Genomic DNA, 17,113 nt, shown 5'->3' with positions numbered 1-17,113 from the left:
GCAAAGGTTTTATCAATAATCTTAGAAGGCAGCGAAATGGACCCCGTGGCGTTTCCCCTCACCCCCTTAGCACCTGGTGGCAGTGTTCCAGTTCTACGATCTCTTGTTATCAGTGAGTGAGGGTGTGGGATGGGGGGGGGGTTCTAGTCAGAGAAGCTAGGGGCTTCACTAGTCAGTCTTTGATCAGCCAGGAGTTATCTGCGTTTTGACGTGACGTGTATAGCAAACTGCTTCCAAGTGTTCTATAACAAAGACTGTACCTTAGAACAATCTGGGTACTTTACAGTTGAAAGGGTCCTTGTTGGTGGGGGGCAGTCAAAGAGCACTCTCTGAAACAGCAAGGGCTGTCTGGATGTTTGCTCTAGATCTTGGATTAGCCTCTTGGGCCCTCTGAGGTGTCACTATGCAGAGAAGCCACAGATCTGGAGAGGTACGGAAACCACGGAGAGAATGCTTAGGACCCAGAGGTGCTACTCCTGAGAACACAGTGCCTCTGCAGCGGGGCGGGGGGGGGGAGCTGGTTAAAGCAGGGGAACCAACCCGTGGGGTTCACCTGACACCGCCCCCACTGGCTGGGCACCTGTAACCACCACGCCCCCCATCTTAAATGGTGCCTTTTATGTAATGTGGTTTCTGAATATGCTAGCTGGATTTGAGAAGTTTTTAGACCCAAGTCCTGCCTTATTGTAGTATCCTTTTACGTGTAATCAATACAATGTTGATTTCATTCTGAATGGTGGGGAATCCGGCTATTTGAGATCGAAGCTTTAACCAGGCTCTGGACGGTTTCCTCTTGGCATCAAACCCGTTTAACTCAGAGAAAGGAGTAGCCTAATCTTCGCATCTGAATGAGATTTCAGGCTGCAAGGTGGCCCAGCTTCTCTCTCCCACCCCTTCCCCGAAGCACTCGGTGTAACAGGGTGCTTGGCACAAAATGGGCAACTGGAATATTGGTTGAATGAAACCTAGTGGGGGGGGGCAGGGCTCTTTTAAAAACAATAGAAACAGGCAATGGTTTGGGAACATAAAAAGCGGAAAGCTGAGCGTCCTCTCCCGGTCGGAGTATATCTCTTGTAAGAAAACTGCCGATTTGAACGTTAAAATGGCAAAACACTAATATTCAGAGAAAGAAGTTGTGCTGACACAACGAACTGCAATATGCAAACCTGATCTTTTGACAGGAGGTGAATTAACTTTGCTAGCATGTAAGAATTTCCTAACGCTTTCCTGATGGATGGTATCTGAACACAGAACCAACCAACCCTGCCCAGGCACTTTTAATGTCGTCCTTAGTAAAGTTACCCCTTAATAACCTTGCTATGGACCTCGAGGCAGAGGTGCCTTTGAGTTTAGAAAGTTCTGATTTAAAGAGGCAGATTTTGAAACAAATAATAATGTTAAAAAAAAAGTAGGAAGGGGAAAATGAAGGGGGGGAAATTGGAGGGGGAGACGAACCATGAGACCATGGACTCTGGGAAACAAACTGAGGGTTCTCGAGGGGAGGGGGTTAGGGGGATGGGTTAGCCTGGTGATGGGTATTAAAGAGGGCACGTTCTGCATGGAGCACTGGGTGTTATACGCAAACAATGAATCATGGAACACTACATCAAAAACTAATGATGTAATGTATGGTGATTAACATAGTAAAACAAAATTTTAAAAAAGGCAGAATTTGACAAGTCACAAAAAATAAATTCACACTAACTTTTTAAAGTCAGTTTGCACATTTTCATTAGGGCAGTTTAGCTAATGTCAATTCACTTTTTTTTAAAGATTTTATTTATTTATTCGAGAGCCTGCACGTGGGAGGTAGGGGCAGAGGGAGAAGCAGGCTCCCCGCTGAGCAGGGAGCCCAGCATGGGGCTCAATCCCAGGACCCTGAGATCATGACCTGCGCTGAAGGTAGGGGCTTAACTGACCAAGCCACCCAGGTGCCCCTCAATTCACCGTTTCTTAACAGGACAAGCTGGTACTTGGTTTGTGGTGTGAGATCTCTGAAGTTTTGCCCCTTTACTGGTTTCTTTTGGAACACATACACACACACACACACACACACACAGAAGGGAAGCGGAGTATTAAGCTAAAGTAAAATGATCGAATCTGGTTTCTTAGGTTAAGGTTTAAAAACCCACCACACTATACTGGGTAAAACCATTTTTATTAATTAACCGACCAAGCACTTCATTTTGTTTTCTGATTTGAGGTAAAACCATGAAACACGGTTCACAAGAAAATACAAGGACTAGTCAACTACAATTACAAGAGTTTGAAACCTCACTAGTTGTTCATATAATACTTTTACAAATTCATACAACTGTACAGTCTACTTAAGCGAAGTTTATTGTTAACCAAAAGACCAGTATCAAAGACCTAGACGCTTGGCCTACTACTCTCGCAGTGGCTATGGTTTTGTAACAACAGAAGAGTAACTGTTACCTTAAGGAATATACTTTAAAAACCACTTGGCTAGTGATGTGTACTTTCTTCTTCCTGGGGGGTGGGGTGTGTGTGTGTGTGTGTGTGAGAGAGAGAGAGAGAGAGAAGGCTCTCCGGAGAGCAGAGGCCTGCTCCTGTTCAGCATACCCCCCCTCTCTCGGCAAACTGTGTGAAATCACCGTTGTCCCACCGTGAACATGGGGATAGGGGAGAGAGTTCTACGTTTTCTTCATACATTTCGGTTTTCCGGCACGCCAGCGGATCTCTTCCAAAGCTTTCTTTTGAATGTTCAGATCCTGTTTTAAGTCTTACTGTATATTGCTGTGTTAGTGGGGGCATCTGAGTGTCCAGAGGACAAAAAGAATGATGCAGTCTACGAACACAGTGAATGTACTTTTCCCAACCGAACCCAGCTTTGAGATTTCTTTTCTTTTTTTTTTAAACTGGGCAGCTCTCTTTCATCAATACCAAAGAAGGCTCTGGAACACTGCAGATTTGCTTTAGAGGTAGATAAAACAGAAATCATGCAGTTAAGTCAATTGAGAAATAAAGGATTTGCTATCTTGAGGACAGCGAGACTAGAAATTGATCCTTTGTTCTCGGGGCTAGAAGGACTTTGCACAGTTAACATTTTTTTTTTTACCTGTTTGGGGGAAATACCCAAGTCTTACCTGTCTCGCTCAGGAAAAAACGAATTTAAAGGCAGCCTGCACTAACTACAGACAGAAGGGGAGAGTCCTAACATTTGGATCGCAGCACTGCAGTTCACGGTCTGGATTTGTGACACACAAACACGCCATGCACTTGAAGATGGAAGAGTTAACTGGTTCAGTGTCACTAGTGATGTTAATTACAAAAACTTAACAGCAAGTTCGAAACTGCTCGAAATATTGAAATCACCATGTTTTAAAGACAGACTGGAATGTTACAAATGATTCTGCAAAATACAAAAATAGATATGCTTCCACGGGATGCTTTAATCATTTTTCCGAGCATTCTCATCTTTTGGTTCTTCCTCATCAGAGTACACAGTGGGCTCCTCCCCCTCCTTCAGCAGTTTGCCCACATGATGATACTTGACTGGAGGGAAAGAAGAAAACACAAATGAGCACTCTCAGGCTTCACACAGGGGCACTACATTTCAGCTGAAAGCATTCGGGAGAGGCCTGCGGTCCTCAAAGCTGTCGGTCACACAGGACTCACCCCGCTGTCCTTGCCCACGGGGAATTAAGAGTTTCGTTCGGGAGAAATACCAAACAGGCAGCGATGTCGGGCACCGAGTGTGCAAGGGAAGGTCAAAGTGAGTCGTGTCTGCGTGCAGGAGGGGCTGAGAAGAGCAGGGCTCGTTAGAAGGATTTCAGAACACCTGACGAAGAAGGCTATGCTTTGGAAAACGCATGGAAGGATCTGAGGCGAGAGGGGTTTCCAGAAAATGACAATGCCATGTACAAAGGCATGCAGGCGAGACTGAGCCGATCTGGGGAGCACCAGAGAGACCAAGCTGACAGCAACAGAGCGGGAGTGAGTGTGGGGGGGGAAGCAGTGTGGGGAAGATACTATGGTTGTGGAACGCCAGCCTGAAGCGTCTGGACTTAGTCCTACAGGTGGCAAGGGTTTATGACAAAGGAAGCCAGTCCTCTGGCACACATGGGGTGGTGGTGGCCCGCCAGGTGGATCACAGCAAGGAGACCAGGCGCAGGCTGCCCACGAGGCCAGCGGGTGGATGTGGGTGTGAAGGAACGAGAGCCAGGAGTAGGGCGTCCATGGGAACGGAAAGGCTAGGATATGAGCTACTTTAAAGGAAAACTGGAAACATGAGTTAATGAAGTTAAAACTGGAGCTTCCGTGGACCCAGCTGGGGACTCTGGAGAGGGAGCCCCTCGGCGGGGGTGGGGTGGGGAGGGCACCCGACAGGAAATCCACAACAAGGGCTGGAGAAGTGAAGTCAATGCTGGCAAGAAGCAGGTCTCTGGAAAGCTCTGAGAAAGAGAAGCCCAGTGGAAATGGGCTGGACACTGTTGCAGGGGGTAAGGAGGTGTGGGGAGGAAATGAAGCAGTGGTTAGGGACAAGCACTTCGCAGGCGGTTGACAGTGAAGGGAAGGGATGAGGAGTCTGGTGGATGGAGGGAAGCAGGAGACCAAATTTTTTCCCAACACAAGGAAAAAGCTATGCCTAGCAGTTCAAGCGAGTGGTTAAGGAGGCCAGGAGAGCACGGGAGATGTTGGAGAATACAGATTTAAGAGTGCAAACCAGAAACCCAGCCATCAGGAAGAATGAAAGAAACCTTGCCACTTGCAGTGACGTGGATGGAACCAGAGGGTATTATGCTAAGCAAAATAAGTCAGAGAAAGACATGTATCATATGATTTCCTATGTGGAATTTAAGAAAACAGATGAACACAGGGGAAGGGAGGGAAAAATAAAAGACGACGAAAACAGGGAGGCAAACCATGAGAGACTGGTAACTGTAGAGAACAGACGGAGGCTTGCCGGAGGGGAGGGGGCGCGGGGCTGGGGTAACTGGGTGTCGGGTGTGAAGGAGGGCCCGTGCTGGAATGAGCACTGGGTGTGAGACCAACTGATGAATGACTAAACTCTACCTCTCAAACTAATAATAGAGTATAGGTTAACGAAATGGAATGTAAATAACAAATTAACAAAATAAAAGACGTGAGAAGGGAGAGAGCCCGCAGACCACCATCCCGCTTGCGGCGCAGCTAATGCAGGGTTAATCCTACCGCTGTCGAGGCTGTCGAGGCCCGGAGCGTCTCCTCTTTCTGCTCTTTCCGCGTGTGGGCAGGAATCAGAGGAGTGACCAACCTGTCCAACCAGGTAGGCGGACCTGCTTTTGTGTGGAATAATCGCCGGGAACAATGGGAACTTTCCCATTTGAACACGTTATAAAGGCCCCTAGGGTGCTCGGGCCGCACAACACAGGCCGGCTGGCGCCCGGGCAACCTGCTTGAAGTCTTGAGTGGCGCTCCGGCGTCACCACAGAATTGGGGGCTGGTCTTAGTTTAAGGGGGAGAACGTTTTTTTTTTTTTTTTTTTTAAGATTTTATTTATTTATTTGAGAGAGAGAGAATGAGAGAGAGCATGAGAGGGGGGAGGGTCAGAGGGAGAAGCAGGCTCCCTGCCGAGCAGGGAGCCCGATGTGGGACTCGATCCAGGGACTCCAGGATCATGACCTGAGCCGAAGGCAGTCGCTTAACCAACTGAGCCACCCAGGCGCCCGGGGAGAACGTTTTTAACACAGTTTTCGCCTCCTTGGGGAAGGCGAGCCCTAGGAGACGGAGCTCTGGGAGTTAGAAATTACAACTCGCTGGTTCCACATGGAAAAATCCATGTTTACAAAGGCATCCTTAGGATACCAAAGAAATCAAGGGTGATGTTAGATAGCTGAATTATGTTTTCCAAGTAAAAAGACCTGCTCTAGACTTGAAAGCTCTACTTCTGTCTGCTTGGGACCCAGAACCTAAAGGTAGAGCCACAGCTGGCTAATAATTAGCCCAGAACTCTGAAGTCAGCATTATTTTCAAAGAAAACGGTTGGGTTTAGCCAAAAGAGTCAGTAATATTTAACTGGCTATAGAGAACAACAAATAGAAAGGATACATTTTTAAAATAAAAAAATCTTTTAAGCGCTGGTCATGGTCTTTATATACTGTTTTAAAGCTGGGAAAGATTAGTCAAATTCTTAGCAGTGCAATGTTGCTAAAGTGATCATTAGACACTTAGGTTTGACAAAAGCCAATTCCTCAATTCTCGAAATTTGAACTTAACCCTCATCCTCACTGCCCCCTCCTCCCAAAGACCTCAGCCTTATAGCATAAGCCAGGAAACAAGCGGCCTCCTTTTTTTTTTTTTTTCTCTCTCTTTTTAAAAATGCAGACACCATTGTTGCTAGGCAGATTATAAGCATCATTTGTAGATGAGGCCTACAGTTAGGCTCAATTAGATTCAAAGAGAAGCTGTTTTGTAGAACACAAGTCTCCCATTCTTCGACAGAAATGTGGGCTGCTTTTAAACAGCAAGCCTTACTAGTGAGGACTTCTGAAAGTCCCTCTCTGTACCCTACAGATTCTTTCCCCTACACGCCAAGCACCAAATCCTAGTGTGGAATCTATGCGAACCTGTCAAAGATTTAAATCTAGAGATTTTAGCTAGAGAACTAGCTAAAAATTGGATGCAATCACAGCAAGTGACTCAGCATTGTTGCAATTACTTCAAGCCATGAACTTGATCCGTCCAAGATTCAGGAGCCTATCAAAATGCTCCCCAGTTTCAGGCTGCTTAGTAATAACTATTGTACTGCTGTGAATCCCATTACTGGTAGAAATTTGATCCAGGCACAATTTTTAAAAAATGCTTACAAGTGAACTGAGAGTCCCAGTCACTCAGGGTCTCCTGCTGGGCAGGAGTGAGGTCAGAAAGGTCATCGTACTCGTCCTTCAGTGCTTCCTTATCCAGGCAAAAGGTGGCAAGGCCCCGGGATGCGTCTCTTCCAGCAAAGACCCCGTATGGCCCCTCTTAAAAAACAAACAAAACCAAAGACCAATTCTTTATTAGACAGTCAATTTCTCTGTGGTTCATACACAGAAAATGGCTTCCTTACCCATCAACAAAGACAGCCCTCCTTTGCAGTACCAAATTCCATTTGGAAACCAGAAGTGATGTCGATACTTTCATCATTATGTAGTGGCTCCCCCCAAGGACCTGTTGTCATCAGACTTTTACAAATCAATATGCTATACATTATCATCCATTTCCTGTGATTCTCAAATAGCTAATAAAAAAGCCACGAATGATTATCTCCTGGGGCAGGATGGGGTGGTGGTGGTGGGAAATCATCCAAGATAATACTAAATCCAAGGGTCAGAATTCAACTTTAGGACGTTGAACCCAGAGCCTGTCTCTGTTCCAGGCATTTGGGCTACACCAGTGAAAGTTATGGCTCCTTAAGGTAGTAAGTACTAAGACAAAAATGAGAACATCTCCTTATGAAATGTATTCTGATAAGTTTTAATGAGTCAAAAGTATCTTATAGTGATCTTCGGTTGTGAGACTGGCATTTGCAGCAAAAATCATTTGGTAGGAGTATCAGTGGTCCAGAAATCTATCCCCATGTTAAATAATCTACACTGTCAGTAAAGAAGAGGTAGCAGAGGAGATCGGCTCCGTCACTGATGAGCTCGAAGACTCAAAATACTTAGATTTTCATGGGAAAAAAAAACCGACTGAATTAATACCTCCAAATAATTATATAAAACATTAGAATGTTATTATATATTATACTGAACTTTTGTCTAAGAGAGTGGTGAATTATTTGTAGGTACTTAAAGTAGATGTTTAGACTTATTTAAATATTGCACAAGTAAAGGAAAAGAAGCCAGTGTACTTTAAACTATGTATTGTTTCCCCAAGGGAGATTGGATAGCAACTCTGACATTAAAGTTTGTAGGTAACCACTATGCCAAGTATGAGAAGAGATCAAATTTCCATATGGCCTGGTCACTGGAAACCTCAATTCCCCTAAGAATTTTTTTTTTTTTACAAATTAGACAAAATTTATGATCAACTTTTAAATGCAAATAAAGTTCTAAAGAAAACTGGTTGTTTGCGGTCTTCATTATATACTATCATGTCTACTAATGAAGGTTAAAAAAAACCCATTACAGTTTTCACAAATGTGTGTGTGTGTGTGTGTGTGTATACACACTTCTCGTGGATATGGTAGCATCCAGTACTTGAAAATAGGCCAACTGTTCTGGTTTGGAACCAGAACAAGGGACCTCGTTACTTCAGAGATTATGGTCACAGAGTACTTAAAAATGGCTCAAGGGGAGCACTAAAAGTTTTTGGAGAATATAGATTATTCACCCGAATGTATCTTCACTAGAATGTAAGCTCCATGAGAGGAGATGTGTGTCTGTTTTGCTCACAGCTGTATTCCCAGTACCTACAAAACTGCTGTGCATTGAATAACGGGCACTGGAATGAGTAATTTTTAAGAATCCTCTGTAACATGAACGATCATTTGCACATGATTCACATATTCATGGGCTCACGGGATGATACCGCCGAGCAGAGACTGAGGAGATCTCACAATGGGCCATCCTTAGCATTTTTCAGAGGGACAACTAAGGCCCAGAGAGAACAATGCTTTGCACCAGGTCACACAGCTAGTCAGTAATCCAACCAGGATTAGAACTCTGGTCGCCTGACTCCCAGAGTTTTGTGTTTCTGTGCACAGGCCTGCATTCCTCTCAATGACTTTGCAAATTACAACCCTATGATGTTGCCCCATGTACCCGGCTGGACTCCTTGATGGGTGTAGCTCAGGAGGGACAGCTATTTACATGATTATGTAAAGTGGAAGCGACAGGGAAAGTGACAACAAAGGTGTGGTTCTCAAATTCTTTGGACAGTTACATGGCCTACAGAAAGCAGGTCTTCTAAATCAGCGACAAGGAAAAACCGCTAAGGGGACCAGTTCCGGAAGAACCTGAACCCATCTGATTTTGATTAGTTGGGCTGGGCGAGTAAAAAAACAAAGCAGGAGTGGAGATGATGGACATCACCGCCTTCTAAATCCTCTTCAGTCTCTCCAGACCAGTGGGGCAGAGGGCCCTCCATGTGGACACACTCCCTGAGCTCCCTGTTTTTAGGAGTCCATATTAGAGGAGCTAAAATCTCTTCCTCCCCCTCTCCGGAATATTCTACAGGGCACGACTTTCCAAACCTGGCCGCTTCTCAAATGTGCCTGGGGGGGGAGCCGCTTAAAATGCAGATTGCTGGACCTCCCCCACCGTGGCTGCGATTAAGCCGGGAATCGGTGTTTTTGCTCAAGCGCATCAGGTGATTCTGATCCGCAACCAGGCTTAGAAAGCCTCATCCCTAAGGCCCTCCAAGCCTGCCCCCCTCCAACGGCTCAGCAGTCATCCACCCCCATTTCCCCTCTGGTTGGCTTTTCCTGAAATCCCCACACCCAGCAGTCCTCACAGCCCTACCCCTTTTGTTTCCCAGGATCCTCCCACTTCTCCCTCCCTCCATTTTTAATTTTTTTTTTTTTTTTTGGCTTCCAGTCCTTTCTCTCCCGCTACAGACTAAAATGCTGTGTTACCTTCTCATCGCGCCACGTTCCCATTGTCCGCTACGTTCAGCCTCCTTCCGCCCTCCGTCAGCTGCCCACCCCCCCCACGGAGGCTCCCCGTTCACCTTCCAGCTTTTCGGTCGGCCACACACAGCACGCGCACACACATACCAAACACATGCCACACACATACCTGACACATGCCACATTCCGAGCGCGCGCGCGCACGCACAGCCGCGCCTGGCAAGCCACGGCCACGGCCACGGCCACGGCCACGGCCCCGGCCCCGGCCCACGCACTCACACATCACCCGCCGGCACGCACTCGGCTGCTACCTGCCGCCCATCCCACCTCCGCTCTCCTGCTCCCGCACCTTCACACACACGCCGCGGCGGCCTTCGCGTCTTCTCGCAGGCTGGACCTCCCCCCTCCGCTTCCCTCGAGACGCCCACGTTTCCCTTCTCCAGCCCGACACCGCCCCTCCTTCCAGGAACCCCCAAACCCCATGCCCTCGAAGCTCCCTCGGCACGGCGCGCGGCCGTGCCCCCCCTTCCAGGCCGGCGAGCTCGCCTCCCACCCCCCCAGGCCCCCCCCCACCCCCGGCCCCGGGCGCTCCAGCCTTCTCTCCTAACCCCCCACCACCCCCCATCCCGGCGCTGGCGGCGTCCCCCGCCGGCCGCAACCCTTCTAGAGCGCCCCTCGCCCGCTGCCGCCGGGGAGCCGCCATTCCTCCCCTCGGGGGCGCCCCGCTCCTCCTCGCCTCCCCCGGCCGGGGCCCTTCTTTTGTCTCCGCGTCCCCTGGGCGGCCGCCGTTACCGGGCCCGTAGAACTTGCGGCCTTTGGTCACGTCGAACACCTTGCCGTTGATGGCCATGAGTATGCGCGGGTCCTGGACGCCGTCGAAGCGCCGCAGTTCGGCAGGGGTGAAGTCGCGCCGCTTAAGGCGGGGCAGCGGGGGCGGCTCGTCGTCGTCGCTATCGCTGCTGGCCGCCGGCTGGTCCCCGCGCACGATCTTGTACAGCAGGAAGACGCAGAGGCCGAGCAGCAGCAGGTTGAGCGGCGACGTGAAAATCTCGTGCAGCAGCCCGCCACCCTCCAGCTCGCTCGGGTCGGCGCCGGTGGCCGCCACATCCTCGGCAGCCATGATCTCTGGAGCAAAGGTTGGGCCGGGCTAGGGAGGGCTCCGGAACTCGCTGCTTCCTCCTCCCTCTCGGCGAGCTAGTGGCGCGCGGGGCTCAGCGGACAAGGACTAGCCGGCGGAGGGGGCGGGGCGGGGCGGGGCCGAGGCGGGCGGAGCCTCCGGGCCCCGCCTCCCCCGCCGCCCGCCCTGGGCGCCGCGCCGCGTCCAGCTCCGGCCCCCGCCCCCGGCCCCGGGACGGTCGCTCCCCTTCCCCCGGCCGGATCCCGCCGCCGCCCCTCCCGCCCCCGCGGAGGCGGCGGGAGCGGCACCCCCCTCGGCCCTACCTGCGAGGCGGTGGCCCCAGCCTCACGCCATCCCCGCGCCAGCCTCTAGCTGAGCGCGACGCGGCGCGCAGCCCTCCTCTGCACCCTCGCCGGCTCCTTGCACCGCGACCCGCTCCGAGAGCCTCGGCTTTGGCGAGCTCGGTTCGAGGCCCGCTCGGCCACCTGATGCGCGCCACCCACGACTCCATTTCTCTTGCTTCAGCTTCTCCCTCGCCTTCCACTCTGAAGCTGCACCTTTCCCCGCCCATCCCCCCGGGGACCGCGAGGCTCCCTTGGGGGACGGGAAGGAAACTCTCCTCGAGCTCCTCTTTCCACCTTGGAGGCCCAGACTACCCATTTCCACCTTGAGAACCCCCTTTTACTCTCCTTAATGACCCTTCTCCAGTCCTCCCCGCCAGAGGCTGTGGCGTGGACACCCCCGTGTAGCTCAAGTCAGCGCACAGGCCCCTGCCTGACAACTCTCCCAATATCTGGGGGAGACCGATCGGCTCTCCGGATGAAATTGGATTCATTCTCGGAAATCTAAACCGTTTCGCAATCACAGATTTGCTCAGTCCCAACGCATCAGCAAGCAGCCTTCTGTTGTTGCCCTTTTTTTTTTTTTTTGGCTCAGAATAATGACTGAAGTTTCTTTGTTGGCAGAGTTGTTTTATTTGAACTCTGTCGAGCTACCCTTGGCAGTCTCAATAACCCTGTGCTGTAGCCCAGACGAAAGCGGGAGTTTGGAAAGATCCTAAGTTTGGTCCCTTCCTTTCCTGGGTATTTCCACCGGCTATTGATGGGCTAACAGTCTGCACGGGAGCAGGCCTTACGGAGGAAGGGCCGTCTCTACCCTTTAGAATCCTAATCCGGCCGCCCTCTTCAGTGTCACGGGGTGGGGGGAGGGGAGCGGAAGAAAGGATAGAGAGAAAGGGGGAAAATAATTAAAACCAAGCCCTGCACACATCTGCAACCCAGAGCAGTACTTTTCCATCAAGAGTTCTGTTCGCTTGCACATAATTTACTCCCCCTCTCAACACGCAAGAGATTTGAGAGAATTGGCGTCTTACCTCAGAATTCTAAAAATTTCTGGCACCAACTGCTTCCATCCCTGCCCCCACCCCATCTTCTTAAATCCTTTAAAAGTACGTATGAGCGGAATAATCCTTAAATCGGGCCCACACATTTTTCCCCCCACAGATCTAAATTTAGGGTTAGCTGAAATGGCCCTCACAGATCTTTTGTCAAACCTCTTCCATGTAATCAAGGGAAAACAGGCTTAAACTGAGGGCCCAAGGCCGGAGTTACACTCTAATTATCTTTTGTTTTAAAAGTCTATGGCCCAGATATTTTTAAAAACCAACAAACTTGTGAAATATATTTTCATCTAATGATAGAGAAAGGGTTAATACCTTGTAAGAGCTCATTTTCATTGATAAGAAGATCCAGAAGATGCTAGTCAATAAATGGGCAAAAATGGAAATAGGTAGTCCACAGAAGAGGGGCTACCAATGGTGAGTAAGCATATGAAAAATGTTCAGTCTTCCTGGCAATGGAAAATGGAGATACTCTTGTCACATACCACCTTCCTGTCAGAAAGATGCAGCAACCAAAAAAGGATGATCTACAAGGCTGGCCCGGGAGTGATGAGACTCTTGTACACTGTTGGGAGTAGAAATTGATATAATCTTTGTCATTCATAGAAATACTTTCTGTCCATTAATCCCACTTCTAGAAATCTACTTTTTGGTCCAGTTCTTTGACCTCTAGGAATCCATGCCAAGGAAACACTTAGAAATGCAAAGATTTCATTACTAAGATGCTTATCAGAAAAACTTTTTTTTTTTTTTTTAAGTAGCGAGCTCTATGCCCAATGTGGGGCTCGAACTCATAACCTCGAGATCCAGAGTTGCATGTTCTGACTGAGCTAGCCAGGTGCCCCAGAAAATCACTTTTAATATGAGAAAATTGGAAACAACCTAAATGTTAAACTTTAAGAAATAGCTAATTAATCCACTTGAAATGTGACAAAACCACAAAATATTATTATGACATGCATGACATGGGAAAATGCTTATGTCTTAAGAGAGAAAAACAGGATACGAAACTATGCAGTATGAAAACTCAACTATGTAAAAAAACATGCATTAAAAGGAAGCCTAAATGGAAACATGCTAAAATGTTAACTGTTGTGATTGTTAGTTTCTTTGTACTTTTCTATGTTTTCTGCAATGAGCACATGTCACTTTTAGCCTCAGGAGGAAAAAAAAATGATTTATTATTACTTTTGTGAAAAAAATGTGGAACGGTAATACATACTCATTGTAACAAACTTAAACAATATGTAAGTGCATAAAAGAAAAAATGAAATTCATTCTCTCTCTCCCAGCTCCCCAGACAATCTTTAAATGGGGCCCACACATTAGTAGGTTGGTTTATATTCTTGCAGACATGGGAAACACACACACACACAGATTTTGTTTTACAAAACTGGGGAAATTTAAAAATTATAAATGGTTTACCAGGTTTTTTTCCTAATGAAGAGAGATACAAAGTAAAAACTAAGAATAACTCATTAGCTCCCACCCAGATAACACATATTGAAATTTTTTTAAAGTCATATTTGTTTGTCATAAAATTCAAACTATGGAAAGACACAAAAGGTAAATTAAAGTCCTTCTCTTCAGCCCTGATTCTCTCTCCTCAAAAATAAGCACTGTTGGAAGTGGGGGAAATGTCAAACACAGAAATACAATACTGTGTGATATCTCTCATATGTGGAATCTAAAAACAGACACTGAACTCAAAAAAACAGTGGAATGATGGTGACCAAGGGCTGGGGGTGGGGGAAGGGGAGAGATGTTGTTTAAGGGTGCATACTTGCAACTAGTAGATAAATAAGTCCTGAAGAGCTAATGTACAGTACAGTGATTATGGACAACAAAACTGTATCTTAAACATTAAACTTGCTAAGAGACTGGATATTAATTGTGCCCACCACTAGAAGAAATGATAATTACATGATGAGACAGAGGTGTTAGCTAATGTTACAATAACAATTGTATTACAATATAAATGTATCAAATGTACACCTGAAACTTACACGATGCTGTATGTTATCTCACTTATGCTTTATCTTTTTTTTTTAATTTGAGAGAATGGGGGGTGGAGAGCAGAGGGAGAGGGAGAGAGAGAATCTCAAGCAGACTCCCCGCTGGGTCTAGAGCCTGATGTGGAGCTCGAGCCCACAACCCTGAGATCATGATCTGAGCTGAAATCAAGAGTCAGACACTTAACCCACTGAGCCACCCAGGCACTGCTATATTTTATCTTTTTTTTTTTTTAAGATTTTTTATTTATCCATTTGACAGAGAGAGACACAGTGAGAGAGGGAACACAAGCAGGGGGAGTGGGAGAGGGAGAAGCAGGCTTCCCGCCGAGCAGGGAGCCCGATGCGGGGCTCGATCCCAGGACCCTGGGACCATGACCCGAGCCGAAGGCAGACGCCCAATGACTGAGCCACCCAGGCGCCCTATATTTTATCTTAATAAAAAGTGGGGGATATGCCTTTATGGAGGGCTGGGGAATTTCTAATTTTCTTCCCCCACACAGAGGGTAGAAAAGTTGTGCAACTTGAAACCCCAAGCAGTGATACAGTTTGAAAATATAAATGCTCTCAAAACATATTTGATATTAAGGTGGGCTCTTAAATAACCCCGGGATATTGAGATTGTTGAGGAAAAGCATCACCTCCACCTCCCCGCCGCCCCCCACCCCCGCCCCACCTCATTCTGGCTTATAGTTGGTGAAAAGGTCCAGAGTTCTCAAATTCTGTGGAAATTGGAAGGGAGCTCCTGACTAAAAAGCCCTCTCCAGAACATGAGAGTTGCATTATATGTGCTCTTTGGCTTCAAATCAATTTCTAAAGCTTATGTACTAGACCTGAGGGCTACTTATATCACAAGATATATATTAAGTCTGTTGATGTTTCCAAACTCCTGCCTCCTTTAAATTATTTTCAAAAGCTTTTAAAGAAAAATAGGACAATTGGTTGGTTAGCTAGAAAATGTGTGGGAAGTAATTCAACTTCACTAGTAATCAAATCCAAAAGAACAGAATAACAACGTACCACTTTTCATCATTCAAATTACTGGAGCATTCTGTTTTGCCTTTTGTTTCTTGAAGCTTTTTAAGAATGGTAATTCTTGGTGTTGGCAAGCATACAGCAAAGGCAAGCACTCTGACACAATGCTGGCAAGAGTGAAATTGCTAGAATGAAAGATTCGTTTTGTTCACCGGTGTATTTCAAGCCCCTAGACCATGTCTGCCTCAATAAAGTGGTAGGCACTCAATATTGTTGAACTAAATTATATTTTAAGTGAGTATAGACTTTCTAGAAAGCCCTTTTGGCAATATGCGGCAAGAGCCCATTATTCCTAACCTGTGACCAAGGAATTTAACTTCTAGAACTTTTTCTTAGGGAAGTGCTCAGAGATGTGAACAGAGGTTTGTATAGAAAAATCACAGGGGTGCCTGGGTGGCTCACTCGGTGAAGCGTCTGCCTAAGGCTCAGGTCATGATCTCGGGGTCCTGGGATGGAGCCCGAGTCGGGCTCCCCACTCAGCCCGGGAGTCTGCTTCTCCCTCTCCTCCCTGCTCGTGCTCTCTCTTGCTATCTCTGTCTCTCTCTCTCAAATAAATAAATAAAATCTTTAAAAAAAAAAAGGCAGAAAGGAAAAATCACAAAACATGATCATGACCTGAGCCTTAGGCAGACGCTTCACCGAGGAATTGGAAACTGTACTTGTGATTCCTTTTGCTGGAATGTTCTTGCCCAAATATCCTCATGGATCATTCCTTCACCGCTTTCAAATTTTGAAACATCCTGCCCCTCCTCTCCATCCCCCTTCTTGGCTTTATTTTTCTCCATCGCATTTACTGCTTCCTCATTTATAATATCCCTTACTCACTTTTTTGGTTATCTCCTTCGACTTGAATGTGAGCCACACAAGAAGAGAAATGTTATTTCCTTCCCTACTGTAGCCCCTGTACTTAGGATAGTGGCTGACGCATAGCAGGTGCTCAGTAAACTTATTTGTGGACTTGAATTGATTTGAAAATGGAAATGCACTATGTGAAACATACACGCACAGACAAGACATGAAGGAAATACACCTAATAGTTAATGACAATGGCGCTTCCGCCACCGCTGCGGCCGCCTCGCGGTTCCCGGGGCTCCCGGGGTGGCGGTGTCCCTGTCCATCTGTCTGCACCTGATGTCTGGAGGCCTTTGGAAGGCGCGCTGCGCAACGACTCCAGCGTGGAGCTGAGCCAGTACCGGGACCCGCCCTTCCGGGGTGACCATGAAGAACAGGAAAAATTACTGAAGAAGAGCTGCACGTTGTATGCTGGAAACCTTTCCTTTTGCACCACGAAAGGGCACACCTATGAACTCTTCAGCAAAAGTGGCGGCATAAAGAAAATCATGGTGGGCCCGGATGTGGGTTCTGCTTTGGGGAGTCCCATTCAAGAGCAGGTGCAGAAAATGCCATGAGGTACAGACATGGAACTTGTCTGGGTGACCGGATCATTCGCACAGACGGGGATGCAGGCTTTAAGGAGGGCAGGCAGTATGGCCGTGGGCCATCTGGGGAGAGCCCCATCATGAAAACTCACTCCTTTGGCCTGTTGAATTTGTGGGGCACTACCCAGGGTCTGCAAAGCTGCCCACTTTTCCCAGCCTTTTTAATTTTTTCAAGAAATCTCTACATTCAAGGTGGGGCTCGAACTCACAACCCCGAGATCAAGAGTGGCTAAGATCCAGGGACTAAGCCAGCCGGGCGCCCCCACCATGCTTTGTTCAAGGTCTCTACTGAGCTGGAAGCCTTTTCATGGTTTTCCTATTAAGGGACAGAATCCAAAAGAAAGCCTTTAATTCTATAGTCTTAGAATCTTGGCCATGTGTCAGGTTACCAGAATGATTTTATGTTACCAGGTTGCCTTCGATGGCAACAGATTTTTTTTTAAGATTTATTTATTTAGGGCGCCTGGGTGGCTCAGTTGGTTAAGCGACTGCCTTCGGCTCGGGTCGTGATCCTGGAGTCCTGGGATTGAGTCCCGCATCGGGCTCCCTGCTCAGCAG

The 17,113-nt window shown here is 47.6% G+C and overlaps 1 protein-coding gene across 1 annotated transcript; it reads right to left on the bottom strand.

The window, feature by feature from the left end:
* Nucleotides 1-2,139: 2,139 nt before the first annotated feature.
* Nucleotides 2,140-10,781, bottom strand: PGRMC1 (progesterone receptor membrane component 1). Its single transcript, XM_035007817.1, has 3 exons — nucleotides 10,346-10,781; nucleotides 6,810-6,965; nucleotides 2,140-3,516 (listed from the first exon to the last, which is right to left on the bottom strand). Exons 1-3 carry the CDS (start codon nucleotides 10,671-10,673, stop codon nucleotides 3,413-3,415), a joined length of 588 nt encoding a protein of 195 aa, XP_034863708.1. The 5' UTR covers nucleotides 10,674-10,781; the 3' UTR covers nucleotides 2,140-3,412.
* Between the last annotated feature and the right edge of the window lie 6,332 nt (nucleotides 10,782-17,113).

This window comes from Mirounga leonina, unplaced genomic scaffold (assembly GCF_011800145.1).
Source record: "Mirounga leonina isolate KUSES-001 unplaced genomic scaffold, KU_Mleo_1.0 Mir_101664, whole genome shotgun sequence".
NCBI classification, from domain to species: domain Eukaryota; kingdom Metazoa; phylum Chordata; class Mammalia; order Carnivora; family Phocidae; genus Mirounga; species Mirounga leonina.
The sequence above is the reverse complement of the archived record's forward strand: the minus strand, read 5'-3'. Positions and strand labels throughout refer to the sequence as shown.